Source organism: Lissotriton vulgaris, chromosome 4_1 (assembly GCF_964263255.1).
Source record: "Lissotriton vulgaris chromosome 4_1, aLisVul1.2, whole genome shotgun sequence".
NCBI lineage: Eukaryota > Metazoa > Chordata > Amphibia > Caudata > Salamandridae > Lissotriton > Lissotriton vulgaris.
Genome location: NC_141691.1, coordinates 340,063,237 through 340,084,773, shown reverse-complemented (window position 1 = coordinate 340,084,773; position 21,537 = coordinate 340,063,237). Strand labels below are relative to the sequence as shown.

The window sequence follows — 21,537 nt, the reverse complement described above, 5'->3', positions numbered from 1 at the left end:
TTACCGATTTTTGCATTTGGGATGATGAATCCCAAATGCAAAAATTGCGCTCGCAAAGGGCCAGATTCTCAGAATCTGGCCCTTTGCGAGCGCAATTCGGCTTGATGAATCAGGCTGTAAGAGATTGGTAATGTTCGTGACTGCGAGAGGCAACAAGTTCCATAAGGTAGGAGCTAACACCTTGAAAGAACGGGCTCTGGCTCCACGGAAATGAGGCTCCTGCATCAGATGTAAATCCGCAGAGCACGGGAGGGATTTCTGAGGATCACTCCGCTGGTGTCAGTCAAAACTTTATGAATAACACAAAGTGCTTTGAACCTGACTCTTTGCTCCACAGGAAGCTAGTGGAGTCGGTGCAACGCCCCGGAGACTGAGCTGTAATTAGGTAGTGCGAATAAAGTGTGAGCTGCCGCATTCATGGTGCATTGAAGCCTATTTATCACAGATTTGTTAGCACCTAACAGGAGGCTGTTGCAATAATCTAGCCTGGCCAAGATCGTGGCTTGCACAACCAGCTGGCGCGTATGTGGGTCAAACAGACCCAAGATGGGTTTAAGTCCGCGCAAAATAACAAAACAGGCCCCTGCCACAGACTTAGCATGCTCCTCAAGCAAGAGTGCAGTTTCCAGCCGTATGCAGAGATTTTTTACCACAGCTTTGGGCATAGGGGGATTACCAAACATTGGCGGCAAACAGTTGTTGCCCCACCGATGTGAGTCTCTGCCATGCAAGAGGATCTCCGTTTTGGATTAATTTAACTGAAGACAGTTTGGCTCCATCCATTCTGCTATGGCTGCCAGATCCTCCTGAAATGTAATTGTGTCCTGGCTAAAGTCTTTGGTACAAGAAAAGATCAGTTGCATATCGTCTGCATAAGATACCAACTGTATGTTACGAGTTTTGGCCAACAAGGCCAGCAGACGAACGTAGATATTAAATAGGGTCGGACTCAGTGCCGAGCCCTGTGAGACTCCACGTACACAGGGTGCGTCAGAGAATGGATTGGAGGAGCGATGACCTGAAATGACCAGTCACACAAACAGGAAGAGAACCAATCAGGGCACTACCTGTGACACTGATCTCACGCAGCCGATAGATCAAAATGCTGTTTGAGACCGTATTAAAGGCTGCACTAAGGTCAAGCAGGATGAGTGCAGTCAAGTTGCCCTCATCCATGGAGGTTCTCAGTTCTTCCGTTAAACCTAATAAAGCTGACTCTGTGCTATGTTTAGAACTGAAACCATTCTGGGATGGGTCTAGTATGGAGTAAGACTCCAAGTACTGCGTCAGAATGCAATTCACATAAGATTCTGTGATTTTAGAAAAGAATGGCAGGAGCAAAATCGGGTGATAGTTCTCTGGCCTGGAGGCATCAAGAAATGGTTTCTATAAGGGAGGGATAACTTTTGCATGCTTCCAGGTCTGAGGAACTTCGGAATTGGACAGACAGAGTTTAATGAGATCCAGACAGCCGGGTAGTAGGCAATCCTGATGTTTGACAACCCTCTGCTGGGTCCCCGATCGGTCACGGCGAGTGCCAGTTGTACGGAGGGACAGGAAGCAGACCTCCATTGGGCAGCGTCATCGGTGCTGACCCCGCCTTCCTCCCTACTTAATACCCTCCCCAGCGTGGACGCGCGCAGTGAGAATAGCATTCACTGCTGTCGGTTTTGTACTGCTATGCTAGCGCTGGGGAGTTGAACATCTGATATTTGAAGGGATTATTAATTAATGTGTGGGACTGTCTTTACTGAAATTCGTTTTTATTCTTGCTACTCGTTTTAAATACATTGCTGCTCACTGATCGGAAATCGTTTGCTATTTTGCACATTGATTGAAAGACTGCTATTAGCTTACTTTTGCACAAATTTCCCTCTGCTGGGTCCCCGGTCCATCACGGCGAGTGCCGGTTGTACAGAGGGACAGGAATCAGACCTCCATTGGGCTGCATCATCGGTGCTGACCCCGCCTTCCTCCCTACTTATGACCCTCGCCAGTGCGGACGCGCGCAGTGAGAACAGCATTCCCTGCTGTCGGTTTTGTATTGCTACGCTAGCGCTAGGGGGTTGAACATCTGATTTTTGAAGGGATTATTAATTAATGTGTGGGACTGTCTTTACTGAAATTCGTTTTTATTCTTGCTACTCATTTTAAATACATTGCTGCTCACTGATCGGAAATCGTTTGCTACTTTGCACATTGATTGAAAGACTGCTATTAGCTTACTTTTGCACACATTTCCCTCTGCTGGGTCCCTGGTCCGTCACAGCGAGTGCCAGTTGTACAGAGGGACAGGAAGGAGACCTCCATTGGGCAGCGGCATCGGTGCTGACCCCGCCTTCCTCCCTACTTAATACCCTCCCCAGCGCGGACGCGCGCAGCGGCGCGCCAAAGGCAAGCCCGTCTGCGCCCGTCCGTGCCTGGACGTTGCCTGCCGCCTGACCCCCTGGTCAATTTGTAACATATTTAGGGTAAGCTGGCCTTTACATAATGTTACGCTATACCAGGCTTGAGTTGATCTCCTTAAATACCCGGAACATTTCCGTTGCATCGGAGGTAGAAGAACGGCATGGGTACCAAGGATCCCAGCCGTCAACATCCTCCAGTGAATTCTCAAAACCTCTCCTCACAACAACTCTTAAAATCCATTCGAAAAATGCACCTAAACCTAATTCTGCTGAAATGTTGGTTACCAATGTTAAAAAGGAAGATAAACCATTTCTGCTCTATACCTTAATACGATGTTCATACCTAAACATGCACTTGAGCTGTGGAGCCTCTTAGAGACTGAAAAACCTGACATTTGCTTTTTAACAGAAACATGGCTCCACAGCCAATCCTCACCAGACATAACTATTGCCTTCCCCCAGGAATATCACCTGATTAGGTTGGATAGGGAAGGTAATCGAGGAGGAGGTATCGCAGCAGCAGCAGAAGCCCCCATTGAGATTACAAAGCTAGAGTCTCTCTCTAACCCTATGATGGAAATTATGATCATCAATGTTAGGCTCAATGATGTTACATCTGGGAGAGTAGCCTTGGTATATAGACCTCCAGGCTCAAAAGCCAAATTTGTTAATTATCTTTTAGAAACTATAGCTTCGCATGTGTTAGCAACCAATAATTTTATTTTATTGGGAGATTTTAATTATCATGCAGAACTATCCTCAGTCCCGGACACCAGCCATCTGATCACCACTATGGAAACGCTAGGTTTAACCAAAAGGGTAACCGGACCAACACACCGGGCCGGCCACACCCTTGATTTAATCTTTACTAATTTGCCTAACATAATTAATGAAGCTCCGCTTCGTATGATCTGGACTGATCATTTTCTTGTAAAATTCAGTTTTCCCAAACTTATTGTGACAAATCTTAGAAGCAAAAAAAACAGCTTTAATACGGCCATGGCATAAAATGACCCCAGAGGCTTTTGTAACTCATTTTAAACCTCTTACAGAGCAAACGAATAATGCCGAACAAATGTTAAATCAGTTAGAAACTTCCATTGTGAAAACACTGGACAAGATTATACCCAAAACTAGTGTCACTGTAAAAACTATTGCTTCTCCCTGGTTTACTGCCGCCCTGAAAAAATGATAAGCAGACCAGTAGAATAGCAGAACGCCTGTGGAGAAAAACTAAAACACTGGAGAATCGTGAGAATTATAAACAGGTACACTTACCTTATGTTAAAAACATCAAATCAGCAAAAAACAGTGGCCCATTCAAGCAAAGAACTTTATAAAATATTAAATGAATTTACTTCCCTCCCCCGGCTGAACAATCTGTGTTTATCCCTACTCAGGAATGGGTTGACTCTCTATCCTCTTACTTCGATAATAAAATTAAATCAATTTATTCCGCCTTTCCGGAAACTAGTCAAGGTCTATTACAATATGGTAATGATCTAGACCACAATGTCCCCATCACTGAAGCCATTGGGACACCGTATCTCATAGAATTTGACCCCACAACTACCACTGAAGTTTTGTAAGGTCTTAAAAAAATTAAATCTGGCTCCCCTCTTAACCTTTTTTCCCCTCGCAATTGCAAAGAGATGATTCCGTTATTGGCTAGCTCTCTCACTAATATTTATAATACCTCCTATGAGCAAGCCACCATTCCCAGCAGTTGGAAGCATTCTCAGGTTAAACCCATTTTAAAAAAGCCTTCTAGTGATCCTACTCTCCCGGTAAACTATCACCCTATTTCTTTACTTCCCTACTTTGGTAAAGTACTGGAATATCTGGGTGAATAAGCGCCTTACTACTTACATTGAATTACACGGGTTCCTGGACTCCTCACAGTCAGGGTTCCACGTTGCTCATGGCACTGAGACAGCTGTTATGGAGATTGTTGATAACATCAGGATAACGCTAGACAGAGGTGATTTCGCAATTCTTATCCTACTAGATTTATCTGCGGCATTTGATAACATCTCCCACAGCATTTTGAAACATTGGTTGTGGGAGATAGGTATCAGAGGAAAGGCCCTTTCCTGGTTTGAAAACTACCTTGCGGACCGCCTCACCTCTATTAAGGTCGACACTTTAGTATCTAGCAGTCGACCTCTCATCGTGGGAGTCCCCCAGGGGTCGATCCTCAGCCCCATGCTATTTAATCTGTACCTTACACTGTTGGCAAACATTATAAAATCCCACGGTTTCATGACAGTATCGTATGCGGACGACACTCAGTTGCTCGTCACATGCAACTCTGATTATGCTGAAACCTGCTCCAGGTTCAAAAAATGCATGACTGACATCAGTAACTGGATGTGCAATAACAAGCTCCAACTGAATTGCAGTAAAACATAGATCATCTTGTATGGCAAGGCTAAAGAATTCTGGTCACAGGACTGGTGGCCCCCAGAATTGGGACCATGTCCCGTTCCCAAGGAGGCAGTACGTGACCTAGGAATTACCATTGACTGCTCTCTCTCCATGAAGACTCATATCAACCAAGTATCAGCCGTTTGCCCATGGGATTATGCATAGGCTACGAAAAATCTTCAAGTGGTTACCCTTAGAAGCCAGAAAGCCACTGGTACAGGGTCTAGTCATGAGCCGCTTGGATTATGGCAATGCACGGTTCGCAACACTTAATAAGAATTTACTCTCTAAGCTGCAAAATCTGCAGAATGCTGCGGCTAGACTGGTACTAGATCTCCCCCCCCCAAAATCAGCCTCCGCTCCAAGTCTCAAGAAACTGCATTGGCTCCCTATTCGCCAAAGAAGCCAATTTAAAGTGCTGAGACTGACTCACAAGCTACTCCATAGTCCTGGTCCCACTTATCTCGCAAAAAAACTGGTCTGGTACTTACCTATAAGATCATTAGGATACAGCTCTAAATCTCTTTTGGTTCAGCCACGTGTACGCACGTCATGCAACGGATGTCGGTCCTTTTCTTATGTTGCCCCTCAACTTTGGAACAAACTACCCCCTCATCTACTGGCAATTACCAATCACTTATCTTTTCGCAAAAATTTTAAAACCTGACTTTTCCCAAAATAACCAGTGCTGTATGAGGACTATGACTTTGTCTCGGTTTGTGTGTTATTTGCTGCTAAGCGCCTTGAGACCTCACAGTGAAAAGTGTGCTCTATAAGAGCATCTGACTTGACTTGAATCTGACTTGATTCGACAACAAGATCAGGCATAATGGGGTCAGCGGGGGACCCCGATTTAATCTTCGTGATCAGAGTCTTGAGGTCATCTAAAGTAATGGAAGGGAGGGTGTATAGAGAGTTAGCCCCCATTCCTGCAAACTCCCCCTCCAGTATCGCAGAGGCTTCTCATTTCCCATGGAAGCTACCGCAGATGCCTGCTACTTTATTAATACAGTAGTTGGCCAGCACCTCACACTGGTCGTTTGAAGTAATGGAACTGTGACTAGTCACTGGAGATTTCACCATATCCTTTAGTAGGGAAAAATCATTTTGGAGGAGTTGGTGCTCATATTGATATTATGAGCAAGCAAAGCGGTGCAGGTTTTCCGAATCAGTTTGTGATAGGTTTTTCTAGTGGCTATAAATTCAGATATGGCAATGGCGCAATAGGATCGTCTCCAGCGACGCGCAAGATATTTACAGTTTTTCCTGCATTCATAAAGCAGCAATAGAGGGCTTACTATAAAACAATCACATATTAGCAATCACTTATTGTACTTAGTATGCAGAACATGTCTATTTTACAATTTGGGGGCTGATACATAGTGAGCAAATCAGATATAAATAAAATTAGTTTTCAACAAGAAAAAAAAAATTCATATCATCTGGCCTAAACCGACAAAATAATATGTCATAATTACAAATAGAAAATCATTCATTTTGATTAAGCATAGAATTTATGAAAAGACCACAACAATAGCACAGTTATATTCCAATCAAAATGAGCTGGAAGAGAGAATCTTGGATCTAATAAGCCAGGCACTTTCAAGATATTTTGTACTTGAAAACACAATATGGGGTGCAGTGTCTGACCTGCAAGTTTTCAATGCTATCCAAGATCGACGAGTTCACAACATTTGACATAGGGCACAATCCTGAGCTTACACTGCCTAGTATACAATGGACAGAAAAACAAAAAATGTTCATCAGATTCCTCTGCCTTGAAACAGACTGGGCAGATTTATACCTTCAGTGAAACTTGCAAGTGGGAGCGCCCAAGCCTGAATCTAATTTAGAGGGCTTTAGTAAAGGGAGGATCAAACTCGCCAATAAAGGCTCAAACTTGTTGTTGGTTTTATCTCCAGGAATCTGTTCCTAAGTGAGCCATGGTTTCGACAATGGATCGCAACCCTCTTTTCATTCTCCCAATAGAGAGTCTTAATCATTTGGGAGGAGGAAGAGGTTATGGACATTGGGTTACTCCAAACGTTCATCAGACCCAGGGAGGTTAATACCTCTTTCACATACTTGAGCAACGGAGTGTCTTTCTTACTGCCTGTCTCTCCAAAATGTCTCCCAAACCAGCCCCACGTGGTTCTAGCTCAGCAGTGTACCATATCTTCAGCCAGTACAAAATTGGCTTAAGCCTAATCTTGGGAAAATGCATTGCATATCCAAGTCTTGCTTGAAAATTAATGGAGCCTGGAACCAGCCATGCCGAGACGCTGAAACCGAACGTCTGCCAGTACAGCACTGCAACTACCTCAAACGAATACGGCCAGGGACGGGTAAACATTGGATTACCAGAATTGTTTCATGTACAAGACATACAAAATCCGTGAAAACGTGAGAAGATACGGGAAGAGAGATACTGCAAATAATCTTAAGAACAAAACTATGTCGGAATGAAGAAATGAATGGCGAAATACTAGTGAGAGTACAGAGGGAACCCCTAAATATAACACACCGAAAAGACTTGTAGCGCCCTGAAGAAACTCCTTGGTAGGGAGTGAAACGCGTTGGCTGAACTTTCTACATATTTTGTTGATGACGTGTTTTTTAGCTGGACAAAGATAAATAAAGAACATTTTTCTACTTATTTCTTCTTGGACTCTTAATTTGGTGCGCCCCCATGAGCAATTAAAAAACAAAATTGGCTTAAGCCTAATCTTGGGAAAATGCATTGCATATCCAAGTCTTGCTTGAAAATTAATGGAGTGCTTTGTGGGAATTTAAGAGCCGCCCTCTAGAATTTATTTTCAGCAACTGCTAATTCATCGATATTGCAATGACCCCAAAGTTGCTGCCACTGCTTTACCTCTCTAGATTTCTAAGAGGGAAGATATGGGATGGAGATTGTTTTTTCTTGTAAATTTGAATGTGGCTACCACCCTGTGATTTAACAGGTGCGTGCTCTTTTCAATCTGACTAACCCATTATTTACTACCTGAGAGGCGATACCCAAATAATCAGAATATAACACTCTCTCTTTGGTCCATACCCTCTAATCTTATTACACCTCTGAAGTGCCTATGTAGATATATTGCCATATATTTTGTTTTGTTAGTAATTATTGCCAGGCCCTGCTTAGTGCAAAACAATTGGAAACTGGTTAGTAGGGTTTTCATGCCTTTTAGGGTTTTGGATACTAGCAGGTTATCATCCGCAAATGTATGTATGTATGAATCGCCTATTTGTACCACTCGTACTGTCACCCAAAGGGTATCCTGGCGCTTTGACTCTTAGAACACCATACGTGATGTTATGCTGTCGTGGCAATTACACTGTCCTAGGAAAGAGATACGTTTTTAAACCTTTTTTGAAGGAGGAAAGATCCTCGACGATTCTCAGAGAAAAAGGTAAAGAATTCCACAGTTTAGCCGCAGTATATCTGAAGGCGCGCCCGCCCATCCGAGTCCTCACAATCTTGGGAACTGCCACCAGGCATGCTGATGAAGAACGTAGCGCTCTGGCCGGCATGTACCATGAGAACAGCTTCTGCAGCGGAACAGGCCCCTGCCCATGAAGGGCCCTAAAAACCAAGCATGCTGCTTTGAAATGGATGCGCTGGTAAATTGGCAGCCAATGAAGATCAGAAAGCGCCAGAGAAGAAGAGTCAGATCGCAGCCGTGAGAGAGCCAGCTTAGCAGCCATGTTCTGTACTCGCTGCAATTTGCCAACCAGAGTGGCTGGCGCCCCCAGAAGTAGTGCGTTGCAGTAATCAAGCCTGCTTAAGATGATACTACGCACTACCTCTGGGTGGGCGTGGACCGGGAGCATAGGGAGTATCTTGCGTGGTGTGCGAAGCAACATCATGCAGGTGGCCACTGTTTTATTCACAAACCCATCCAGCTGTAGATTAGCTCCAAACATCACACCCAGATTCCAAACAGAATCTGCCGCCATAGCACTACCCTGGGAGGGAGATGGCCAAAAATCCGTCGGCAGAGGCCCTGGGGTACGATCCAAAGAACAAGGCAGTACCTCAGTTTTTGAGCTGTTGAATTGCAGGGAGTTTTGATGAAGCCATTCCGCAGTGGCTGTCACACAGCGGTGGAAGGTCTCCTGGGATACTGCATCTCTACCTTCAAAAGAGAAAATTAGCTGCGTGTCATCAGTGTAGTTGGTGACTGCTATACCAAAGGACTTGATCAACCTGACCAAAGGGCGGAGATACAAATTAAATAAAATAGGACTGATGGCCGACCCTTGTGGTACGCCCTGTCCCACTTTTTTGATGACAGATCTGTAGGGCGGCAGGGCTACCACCTGATGTCTATCACCAAAATAGGAGACCAGCCAGTCCCGGGCCAGGCCGGCCACCCCGATTTCCTCCAGTCTGTTGACCAGGATGGCGTGGCTCACCGTATCGAACGCGGACGACATATCGAGCAGCACTAAAAAGGTTGCCAGACCAAGGTCGACACGCAAACGTAGGCTATCCAAAACTACCACCAATGCTGACTCAGTACCATGACCCAGCCTGAAGCCAAACTGAGCCACATCCAGACAGATGTTCATCTCCATGAAACTGGACAGATGTTTGGTGACCAGTTTCTCCAAGGAAAGGGAAGCAACGAGATGGGCCTAAAGTTCGCCACGCAGGTGGGATCCAATGTTGCCTTCTTCAGGAGAGGAGAAACCACGGCTAGTTTCCAACAATCAGGAACTCGACCGGTACTGAGGGACTGGCAGCAGATGGCATGAAGAGGGAGAAAAGGCTCTTCTTGGAACATTTTCCAAAATTTGTGAGGTAGCGGGTCCAGGGGGGAGCCTGAGGACACCCCGTTGGCCAAGGAACAGAAATCCTCAAAAGAGGGAAGAGGAAAGCTGTTCAACTGTACCTGCCTTCCATCTTCCTCCAATGACCCCGAAATAGATATCAATGCGGGGTCAGATGAAGACTGGGGACAAGGAATGGCCGGGGCACAGAGGTTACTCAGAATAGTAGCAATCTTATCCTCGAAGGCTTGTGCCAAAGAATCACATAAGGCTTGGGAAGCCGGAATGTCGTTGATGGCACAAGCAGGGCGAGAGAGGTACTTAACGATCTTAAACAGGGTCTGGGATTTATTCGCTGCTTGCAGCAGCGTCTCCTCTAGAAACCTGGCTTTGGCACACTTAATCTGTGCTTTGTAGTCCAGCAGAGTCTGTTTAAACAGGACTTTGTCAGACTCAAGGTACTGCTTTCTCCAAGTTCGTTCCGCCCGCTTAAACTGAAGTTTCAGCTGGAGTAGATCCTGCTAGTACTAAGGCATGGCAAGCTTAGTCCTGTCCCTAGTTTTCCGCAAATGAAAGAGCTAGAGTTTTTACACCCCTTCCATCCTCCAATACAGGTAAATCATTGTTGCAATTCAGGAATAAATCAACACACTTGTTTATAAAAAGAAGGAATAAAGTTGAGACGAGGACACATCCTTGCCATACTCCCTTAGTCACATTTATCTTACCTGTTGTTTCCACACAGGGACCCCATCTCAATTGTGAAACGATGTCTGTGTGTTACCGGACTATAATGTCCAGTAGGGGAGGTGGAAGCCCTGATTCTCTTGGAGTGCACCAAATCCTTTCTTTCGGGACCAAATCAGCTTCATGGACTTGATCTGGAAGTGGCAGGGCAGATTTGAGAGAGTAAAATCAAGGCCTTGGGAAGAATCCCAAAGGCCAAAGCTGGAGAGGACCCTAGCACTGGTGCAACATTAAGGCTTACAGATCTAGCTGAAGCAGAATTCCAAATAAACTCCAGTCGATCAATTAAAGAAGTTGGTAAAGAAGTCTTGGGGCAACTAGCCCTCCTATAACATGATAAAGGAGTTTTAAATTGACTCTTAGATGTAACTGGAGAAAAGGTTCAGGCTTATAACAATAATAACCCATTCACTATGTATGGAAGGACGAGGGAAGATTAATTTAATGGTATCTGCATTGTCACCTGGAGATGATAACCTGCTGGCCCTGAGGATGTCTGAGTGTATTACAGTATACCACTTTCGGATGTCTCTTATCCAGTGAATCGCTTTGTTGATTAAGAAGGCCTCATTTTCCCTATAATGTGCCTGGAACCTGGGGACTCCTATCTTATAGATCGACCTAATATGGGAAGAATTATCAGAATCTAGGCTTACCCCAGAGCAGTTTTGTGAGGTGGCTATAGATGGATTAAGAATAGTGGCACTAGGGTTCATCTCTGTAGGAGGCCTTATCTGGGAATGAGGATGGTTCATGCCAGATAAAGATTTAACAGGTCTGAGGGTCTTTTCCAAGGGAAACACCAAATATGCTGACTGGGACAAAGAGGAAGTTGGCCTCTTATTCATGGGGAGAAACATAGGCAAGCTCCATGGGTTCATACTTGGGGGAGTGGGGGTGCTGTAAAAACTTTATAAAAGTTGTTTTTTTATTACTGGGGGGAGTAAAATGTTTTGGGTTAAATTAGAGTTAATATAGTAACTACCCTCTTCGGCTCGACAACCATATCCTCTCTCACATCCCTGCCTACCTAACCCTGGAGCGCAAGACTCTTTTAATAAACTGACATTGGCTCTTAGATCTGTAATTTCAACCCTTGTGGTATTAATAAATTTCCAGAGTTCTTTTATTTGGTCTTTAGTCCCATTTGTCACTACAGGCTGCACATTTGGGTCGGATCTCACAATAGGAGCCAGCACTGAGAATTAGATTGAACTATGTATTGTAGGTTCTAAGGTAATTTCAGAAATAGGGCAGTCAGATTGATGACTAGCTACTCCTGGTTTGGCCTCAGAGGTAAAAGCCTGCAATGGAACATCTATGGGGTCACTGAGGATCTGTAGCTTATTTGGGACACCCTTTTTACCGAATAAAGGCTGTTACTTTAGGTGGCTTTTTAAATTAAGGGTCGAATACATTTTGGGCAGTAGGGCAAATAACTTTCCCTATTCTACTATGAGATTTGTCAATATCTCACAAAGTACAATTATTGGTTCATTCACAAGTGAGTCAGTTGCAGTGTTCGTCGTACACATTTAAAGCCTATGTATGTGGCATTCACTGGTAGGTCATACTTACATATTTCAATGCAACCTGTTTTCGGAACCTTTTAAGAGGTATAGCAATATTTTTCTTGATGTGTTGTCATTTTGACAGATTAACTGAAAAGAATCACTTCAAGGAATTCGTAAGTGCCGTTGACATACTTTCACACTTGAGTCACAGGTTGTGAAGGTAGCACTATCAATATCTTCATGATGTATATGTGTGTCTAGTACTAACAAAATTGACCACCATCTTTTGAGCATTGTTTGAAATTGTTCCCTTGTTTTCATCTTTTTCAACAGAAAACCCCTGACGAAGGGACCCAGTGTCCCAAAATGCAGTGGGTTACAATTCATTTTGAAATGTATAATTTGGAATATTGATGTATTTGTGTTATGATCAATTTGGTCTATGATCTTGATATGTTTGTAAAAACAAAATAAAAATAACGTTCATGTTTCCTTGAAAAAAATTCTTTGCGAGTAAAAATGTTTAAATAACATGAACATTGTCTAATATTGTTGGTGCGTATTGGAGTCCCAGCCGCCACCTTGGGGTTGGGCCACTTTCATTGTCTTATACATATGCTGAGCAGGCACAATTCTAACACCACACACATACCTTAAAAAACACTGGATTAGTGCAGTACTCGTGTGCGCTTTTCTCACATACATTCAATCGGAAAGATGGGACATAAAGTCCCCTGAAATTAAGTAAGATTGTAGGGGCCAGTAACCCTCTTGCCAACAGCTTGTTAGACCCAAGCAGCAGGACAGCAGAATGCACTTAATTACACATTGCCTGAGGGCACGCCCCCTTCCACGGAAGATAATGCAGCAGCGCCTCCTGACACTAGGAAAGATAGGACATGGAGTCCCATGCAATTAGGTAAGTCTGTAGGGGCACTTGAGTGAAGCTAAGTGATGCTTTGCAAAGCAAAGGGCTGTGTCAATCAACCATTTGACACTACAGAGCTGAATCAATCAATGTTTTGACACTACAGAATTTTAGTATCAAAAGTCGATGTGAGCTTTACACAAAAACTGCTTTTGTCTTGTGCCACACCCCTTTATATGTAAACAAAGTGAGCATTTCAGGGTACAGAAAAAGTGCATATACCAATTGGTACTAACACTAACTCTAACCTGCTATAGTCTAGCAGACTAGCATGAATCGTCACTCTTGCAAAGAGTGGGAAGCGAAAGCAAGCCCAAACACTTTGTGCTATTTTCTGTACACAATCAAATATACCAGAAAACATCCTCATAAACTCAGACACAAAAGGGCTTGTTGTAGTATTTTTACAAATACTGTGACCTTTAGAATCATGAGAATGAAGTCAAACTGAGCTATAATTTAAGCAAGGGCTCCTTAAGTTAAATGCTTGACCCTACGGAGGGGAGTTCTCAAGCAACACGAACTCACATACAATTACTTGTGGTAATGCGTCTGATGGCATCAAGCTCCTTCTTGAGCATATTTGCGTAAGTTGGTGGGATGTCAAAAACACTCTATCTGCATTCCTACCAAACATATGGGAGACTATCCTAACTTCAAAGCTCAACATCTCACATTCCCCAAACCAGGCACCAATAATCAAGAAGCTAAGACAAACACTTTATTTATTTCCAACTTTTCACATCTTCTGTGCGCCATTGCCTACACATATGCTCACTTGTGATTTCTGCTGTCAACGGTTCGTAAACACAAAGCATTAATGGTACAGGCTATGTGTGAGTCCAAAAATTGCTTTACTAACATTGTAGCTAAGCACCCTCAGAATACACATGATACATATACATTCAGGCACTGTACCATCAATTAGCTGATTAAAAGTGGGGGGTAGGTACATCAGCAGTTCTCTACAGGACTAAATCTATGTCACCCTGAACATTTCCCATCTGTTCAGCCAAACTGTCACATAGCTGGCCCAGCATTAAGTGCAATCATGCCACTCAGTGCACCTAGAGACTTCTTCATTTCATTTGACAGGCCTGCTTACAGTCCTTAATGTAACTATATGACCCAGCAGACATGATACTTACAATATCCTCAGTGCTGGCCAAGTATAGTTAATCTCTGTATAAACTCTTGAAAATTGAAGACACTAGCTTATGAGACATATTAGTGTTTTCATTGTGAATCACCTAGATTGTGTTTTATGTCTTCCTTATTTTGTGACACTAATAATGAAAACCTTCTTAATAATCTAAGTGACACATTTTAATTTCTCTTTTTAAGGAAGTTTTGGTTGAGCTGCTGGAACAGTGTGTTGATGGTTTATGGAAAGCAGAGCGCTATGAAGTCATTTCTGAAGTTTCCAAAATGATCATCCCAATTTATGAAAAACGTCGCGAATTTGAGGTAGATATTCAAAATATGTAAAGTTCCTTTTCCTCACAGTATTTTCTCCATTTTCTATCAGTTATCTATCTCATAATATTGGTAATGGATTTTTTATTTGTCACGTCCTACATTATACATTACAAAGGGCCCAATTCACAATTTGCATTTGCAAAATAATATGAAAAAATATGTTGATAAACCTTGTATCATCATGCACCAAGCAAATAAAGGTGGGAGGGGAAAACGGAAAGAACAAACTAAATATTCTTAGTGAAATTCCTAAACCTCGAAATGGAATTGGGCTAGTTAGAAGCCATTAATTCTTGCTGCAGGCATCTATCATAAAATCATGAACTTTAGGTCGAAAAATCAAATATTCTCAAGCGCCGTTCAATGTGGAGGACAATTTCTTTTGCTATTGTCTGTATTTCAAGTGATTCCACCATCTCTTTATGTATGGTGCACATGGCAGCATGATTCTGTCTTTTTTGGGACAGTGTTGATATTAGGCAAGATTTCAGTCAGTGCAGACCAATGAGCCTTATCTCAGCCTCACATGAAGATACTGCAATAACTCAAATAATCTTTAGTAGTTAATCAACCTGTGTAAATAAATCTCTCTTTCTCTCTTGGAAGCATTTATAGGAGTATATCTGCCAGTTCCAGGACTGAATAGTACTTGAATATACTTCGATATTGCTAATTGAGCCGAAACGAGCAGAGGGGCAATTTCTTTGTATTGAGCTGTAGTGTCAATGCCATTGCCTGTTAAAAGCTGCTGTTCAAGTTTTTTCAAAATACTGTGGGTGATAGTAATCCATTACAGTTATAGGATGAAAAATGTTATCATCTATCACCACAGTCGTTGAAGGTCAATGGCATTAAGATGGTACTTAGCAGTATAAACACTATCCTTGTTTATTGGAGTTGTGCAGACTGTCGAAATATCCATCTCTGCAAACTTTTATTATCACACTTTTTGCTACATTCACAGCAGCTAGTAGTCCTGATATAGTTTGCTGGTGTCCTTGCATGGCAATATTCAAACATTCTAGAAGCTGCAATACTTCAAGAGCAATTTGAAGACTTAGGAAGGTTGTTTTTTTCTAAACATGTTTCAGATAAAGCGTGAGCACATGCAGACACTATATTATACCGGAAGCGGGAAGCGAATTACTCACGCCTACCAGTGTGAAGACTTGGGGATCAAGCCAAGGTGATTGCTGCTCTTTGGGCGCTGTAGTATACGTGTGCAAGCAGTGTTAGTAGGCGTTTATGCTATACAGGGAGTGGGAAGCGAACTACTGACCGCTACCGTATGTTTATACTATACCAGAAGCAAAGTACTCACGCCTACCGGTGTGAAGACTCAGGGATCAAACCTAGCTAATTGCTGTAAAGTGATGGGCTCTGGGTGCTGAAGGATACTAGCCGCTGTAGTATAACTGTGTAAGTAGTGTTAGTATGCGTTTATACTATAGAGGGAGTGGGTAGCAAACTACTTTCTCCTACTGGTACGAAGACTCAGGGATTAAACCGTGATCAACAATCGGGAGCTCATTGCTGTAAAGTGATGGACGCTGTAGTATACCTATGGAAGTAGTGTTAGTTTGCGTTTATATAATACAGGGAGTGGGAAGGGAACTACTCACCTCTACCGGTCTCAAGACTCCTGGATGAAACCATGAGCTCATTGCTGGAAAGTCATGTGCTCTGTGCAGTATTCCAATGTAAGACATAGTAGAATGTTAGTATGTAATTCTACTAGAATGTAAGTATGTAATGTTAGAATGTAGGACTGTCATGAGGGGAACCTTGGGGAGTTTGTACAGGGTGCTGGAGAAGACAGTTGCCTTGCTGTCTGCTCCTGTTGGTGGCTGTTTAAGGTGTCTTGTTTTCCTGCAATAAATCTACTTATCGGATCCACTGCTGTCTGCCTCTTCACTACATAAATTTGGTGAGGAGCGGGAGAAGGTAAAAAGAAGGCAGCACTCAACAATACTTCAAAGTTGCTTGCGTTGTGCTGAAGACCCGTTTTCTGCGTGTAGCTGTTTCTACTCATCCCAGGGTCGTCGGCTCATTGAACTATGTCATCCGACCTCTGGTAGGATTTATATTTTTAGATTTTGCACTTCCTCTGCCTCTTCACTACATTCTGGTCACTGTACTACACGTGTGTAAGTAGTAATAGTATGTGTTTATACTAACCAATGCATCATGGTCCTAGGGAGTGCGACCTCCCAGGCGCAGCTCATACAATGTCCCGGGGTGTGCATCCGCTGGACATTTATGTTTGCTATTAGAGGGTGGGTGCATGGCTTCAACCCTGTGATAGAAAATCCTTCTTTGACTAGTTGAAGCGAGAGGAGGAAAATCTAGTATCGCTTTAATAGAGCGGATCCTGATGGACATCAGTGATGTCATTTGAGATGTCATGAGTGATGTCACTGACCATGTCATGAGTGATGTAATATGTGATGTCATCACCAGTGAATTGCTGGCGCGCGAGTTATAGTTAGCTCCACTAACTATAACAAGCGAATTTCTCTGGTTTTATATGAGTCAAATGTTCAACTAACTGTAACGTCCCTGAAACCTATTTTTTTGTGTGAATTTCTAAGGTTTTTTAAATGCTAATTCCTAACTATAACGTCTGTAAAACCTATGGTTTTTTCAGTGAATATATATATATATATATATATATATATATATATATATATATATAGATATATATATATATATCTATATATATATATATATATATATATATAGATATTACCTACTGGCGTTCGCCAGTAGGTATATATAGTTAGGATAAATTCCCTATGGGACTTTTGAAAATTCTATGTCTAATAACTTTGGCGTTTGTGGATGGAATCGGCTGAAATTTTCAGGAAAATGGCACATTTTGTTTCTGAGCAGCTCCTGAAAATTTGGTGGGGTTTCGTCAAGGGGGGGCTGAGAAAAAAGGGGGGTCCCAAAACGCGTTTTTTGCATTGAGTTTTCCATAGGGCGGTTGGACTCACTTTTAGCTCGAACGGCTGAATGGATTTGCACGAAACTTGGCAAAATTGTAGGGACTGTTAGCCCGATGTGCCTTTGCTAGGTCTCAATATATGTGCTCCAGTAGTTTTTGAGAAATTAACGTTTAAATCAAGATATATATCTGTAACAGCGCTCTGGGCAGCGATCCGGTCCGCTTACTTTTCGCTTATCGGAACTTTGCGCGCAGAAAGCTGATTGGCTCTCCGGTGTCTGTCAACATTCTAAACAGTCCGGAGCGGCCGCCATCTTGTCTCTCGGTAGGATCGAGAGAGAAGAAGAGGTGAAAAACGAAGGGTGAATTTAATGAAAGGGGGCAAGGTATCCCCCTCTTGACCCCCTAGGAATGTTGTTGGGGTTATTAAAGGGACCCGTGGGGAAAAGAAAAAAAAAATGATTTTTCACGGTAGAAGCGCTTCACGGGCCGCGAACTGGGCCGCAAACTGGTAGCGAAACGGGAATTCGCCATTTTGTGCTTCGTAAATTAAATTACTAGTTATAAGTGGGTACGGGAGACGTATCCTAATCCCCTATGTTTCCTGAGGGTGGGTGAGGAGGCTGATATATGTTGATACATCTCTTCCAGCGGCTGTGCGTGAGCTTTTTTTTTTTTTTTGCTGCGTGACAGTCCGGAGCGGCCGCCATCTTGTCTCTCGGTAGGATCGAGAGAGAAGAAAAGGTGAAAAACTAAGGGGGAATTTAATGAAAGGGGGCAAGGTATCCCCCTCTTGACCCCCTAGGAATGTTGTTGGGGTTATTAAAGGGTCCCGTGGGGAAAATAAAAAAAAAATGATTTTTCACGGTAGAAGCGCTTCACGGGCCGCGAACTGGGCCGCAAACTGGTAGCGAAACGGGAATTCGCCATTTTGTGCTTCGTTAATTAAAGTACTAGGTATAAGGGGGTGCGGGAGACATATCCTAATCCCCTATGTTTCCTGAGGGTGGCTGAGGAGGCTGATATATGTTGATATATCTCTTCCAGCGGCTGCGCCATCTTGCCTTTTTTCGAATGCCACAATTTTGTCGTGCACGGCAGCCATTTTAGATGCCAGGCTGGTCCCAGGCTATCACCTACCCCTGCGGATGTAGTTTATGGCCCCAGCTGTAGAGAATTCAGACATGCCAATCCTCCTGATTCAGGCGTGTGAGTACTGATTTCAGTGCTAGTCTCCCGCCTCCCGATTTCTGCAAGCAAAAACCCGGGGGCATATTACTAACAACTAGCGATAATTTTTGTCTATAACTTGTTTAGAGACAAAAATTATCGCCGCACATCGGCGATTTTTATCGCAGATAAACCTTGCTATTATCGCAGAAAAGTCAGCGATATTCATGTATTATCGACCTAATGCTCTTAGCCATGTTATCCACCTCCCATTGGATAACATGGCTAAAACCTGCTCAGGGCAGGTGTTAGCTTTTGGAGATATTCGCGCTTAGTGCGAATATCTCCAAAAGTTGGTAATAGAAGGTAGCGATGTTAGGGACTGTTTCCAGTCGCTAACATCTTGGCACGCCACTTTGCATGTCATTAGTGATAAGTATCACTGACATGCAAAGCCGGGCCCAAGATGGTCGCTATCTCCTTTTAGGTGTCACTAACTGGTGTTAGCGACAGCTTGATAATAGGGAAATAATTTTATCTCCGCTTTCATGGTTTTTAAAGCCAAAAAAGCGGAGATAAACCCCCTTGCTAATATGCCCCACGATTCCTTGGGGGTTTCAGCTGATAGGGCTTGGTATTGTGTTACATGGTAATTTTTCCATGAAACGTCAGAGGGTCGATGTAGGGGTTCTAGAAGAGGTGATAAACCATTTAAGCCTCATGAACAAGCGCATGGTCTTTTAAAGATTTCTGAAGTACTCGGGGCGGCGGTGTGTGTGTGCCCTCTTTCAGGAGCGGGCGGGGGGGCACTGCCAGCAACTTGCCAGGTCAGGTAGTGTTCAACACGTGCATCACCCTTTCTCTGCTTGCTATTGCGCTCCATGCTTCGGAAAGGTAAGAAAAAGAACGTGCATTTGAGTTTGAAATGTCCGATCCTGCAGCAGCACACTTCCAAAGCCCACACATGACAATAACCCGATTCAAGGCCCCATTCACCCGTTTTTCAAAAAATAGATAACACTCCAACAAAGTAAGGTTATAAAACTTTATTAACTTTTAACGATAATGAACAGAACAAAAACTAAAAACATTTAAACATTTATTAACACAAAAAGCAACAATGGTTAGAAGCTGTCTTTTGTGCGAATAGTCCCAAGGCAGCACAACGTGCAGAGTTCTGGACGGCACCCAGGTGATGTCGCCTGGGTGCCGCACTGGTTTAGGGATCCTACAATGCTGCTCCGAAAATTGGCGTGGGGCGTCCCGGGTGGGGCGGGGGGAGGCCTCGTCAGTAGCGGTCTGTTGTGCGAATAGTCCCAAGGCAGCACAACGTGCAGAGTTCTGGACGGCACCCAGGTGATGTCGCCTGGGTGCCGCACTGGTTTAGGGATCCTACAATGCAGCACAGAAAAACAGCGTGGGGCGTCCCGGGTGGTGCGGGGGGAGGCCTCGTCAGTAGCGGTCTGTGTCCAGTGTCACATGGCTGACACAACATGTACGACAGGCACCCAGGTGATGTCCAGTAAACTGCCGCACTGGTTTTGGTATCCTACAATGCTGCTCCAAAAATTGGCGTGCGGCGGCCCGGGGGGGGGGGGAGGCGGCGTGAACGGGCCTCCCCAGGTGGCGGCCATTCAGCTGTTTACCGCCCGCTCTTGCGACTACAGCGTCTCGCTCACCATGTAGTTGAGTTGTTCCCACTCTTGCGGTGCAGCGATAGGCGGCTGCCACATGACTCTTAAAATGGCGGACGGCTCTTCGGTTTTGGGCCTGGTCCACTGAAATGGCCCTGGGACACCTTGGAAGTCGGATGCTTGCCTGCTAGGGCTTGGGCTCCATTCTCGAAAAGCGTCCCCTCAGCCGTGAAGATTGTATAAAAGTCTTGGGGGCTCCCAACTCCCGCAGGCTTTCGGTGGGGAGCGGCTGCCATGATCGCTCGCGGAATGACCACGACGGAGCCACGAGATGGTGGTGCTCTCATGCTGACGCCAGCTTCAGTCTGAATGATCCAGAAACAAGGTGGGGCTTTCATCGTTTGGGAAAAAAAAATGTTCTAAACCAATGAAAAGTGTTATTTGTAGGTCATATGACCAAGCCTTCCATCTTTAGGAAACCAAAAGTAAAATGAACCAATGAAAAGTTTTATAAACAAGTCACATGACCTGTTATGCGACATAGGGCTACAAAAAGCGTAGAAAATCCGTTGGCACGTGAGGCGGCGTCAGTAGCGGACCGATGTGCGAATAGGCCGAAGGCAGCACAACGCGCCGAGATCCGGATGGCACCGAGGTGGTGTCCAGCAAATTGCCGCACTGGTGTGGCCATCCTACAATGCTGCGCCGAAAGACGGCGTGTCCAGCTGAATTGCGGTCACTGTTGCGGTACAGTGACTCGAACGCGCCGAGATCCGGATGGCGCCGAGGTGGTGTCCAGCAAATTGCCGTACTGGTGTGGCCATCCTACAATGCTGCGCCGAAAGACGGCGTGTTCAGCTGAGTTCCGGTCACTCTTCCGGCACAGTGACTCGAACGCGCTGAGATCCGGATGGCACCGAGGTGGTGTCCAGCAAGTGGCTGCACTGGTGTGGCCATCCTACAATGCTGCGCCGGAAGTCGGCGTGGGGTGCCCCGTTGGCTTATGAGGTGATGTCAGTAGTGGACTGATGTGTGAATAGGTCGGAACCAGCACAAGGCGCCAAGATCCGAATGGCAAGTCCTGGATGTTGAGTGCCTCAGTTGAGATTTCTGAGCAGTGCTTGTAGAACTGTCTGAAGCTTATTTGCACCTGCTGCAGCTTCACTAGGTCCGGCGGAACTTGTTGCCTTTTCCTTTCTGCTTCTTTTCCTACAATGCGTTTCTTCTGAAGACACGACCAGGTCCCTGAATGTGTGCAGGGGGACGCTATTGAATGAATGAACGCGCCGAGATCTGGATGGCACCGAGGTGGTGTCCATCAAATTGCCGCACTGGTGTGTCCATCCTACAATGCTGCGCCGAAAGTCGGCGTGGGGTGCCCCGTTGGTTTATGAGGTGATGTCAGTAGCGGACCGATGTGTGAATAGGTCGGAACCAGCACAAGGCGCCCTGCACTGTTGAGCCTTTTTCAATGTCTGTTTTTTGTTCTTTCCCTTCCATCAAA

General features: G+C 44.4%; 1 protein-coding gene across 5 annotated transcripts in view; it reads left to right on the top strand.

Moving 5' to 3' along the window:
- The window catches only part of DOCK11 (dedicator of cytokinesis 11), a 1,133,414-nt gene that overhangs the window by 960,347 nt on the left and 151,530 nt on the right, over nt 1-21,537 (top strand). For all 5 annotated transcript variants that reach the window (XM_086918718.1, XM_086918717.1, XM_086918722.1 and 2 more), the window contains one exon: nt 14,148-14,270. In XM_086918718.1, the coding sequence (XP_086774844.1) occupies nt 14,148-14,270 (123 nt within the window). The remainder of the gene's footprint in view (nt 1-14,147; nt 14,271-21,537) is intronic.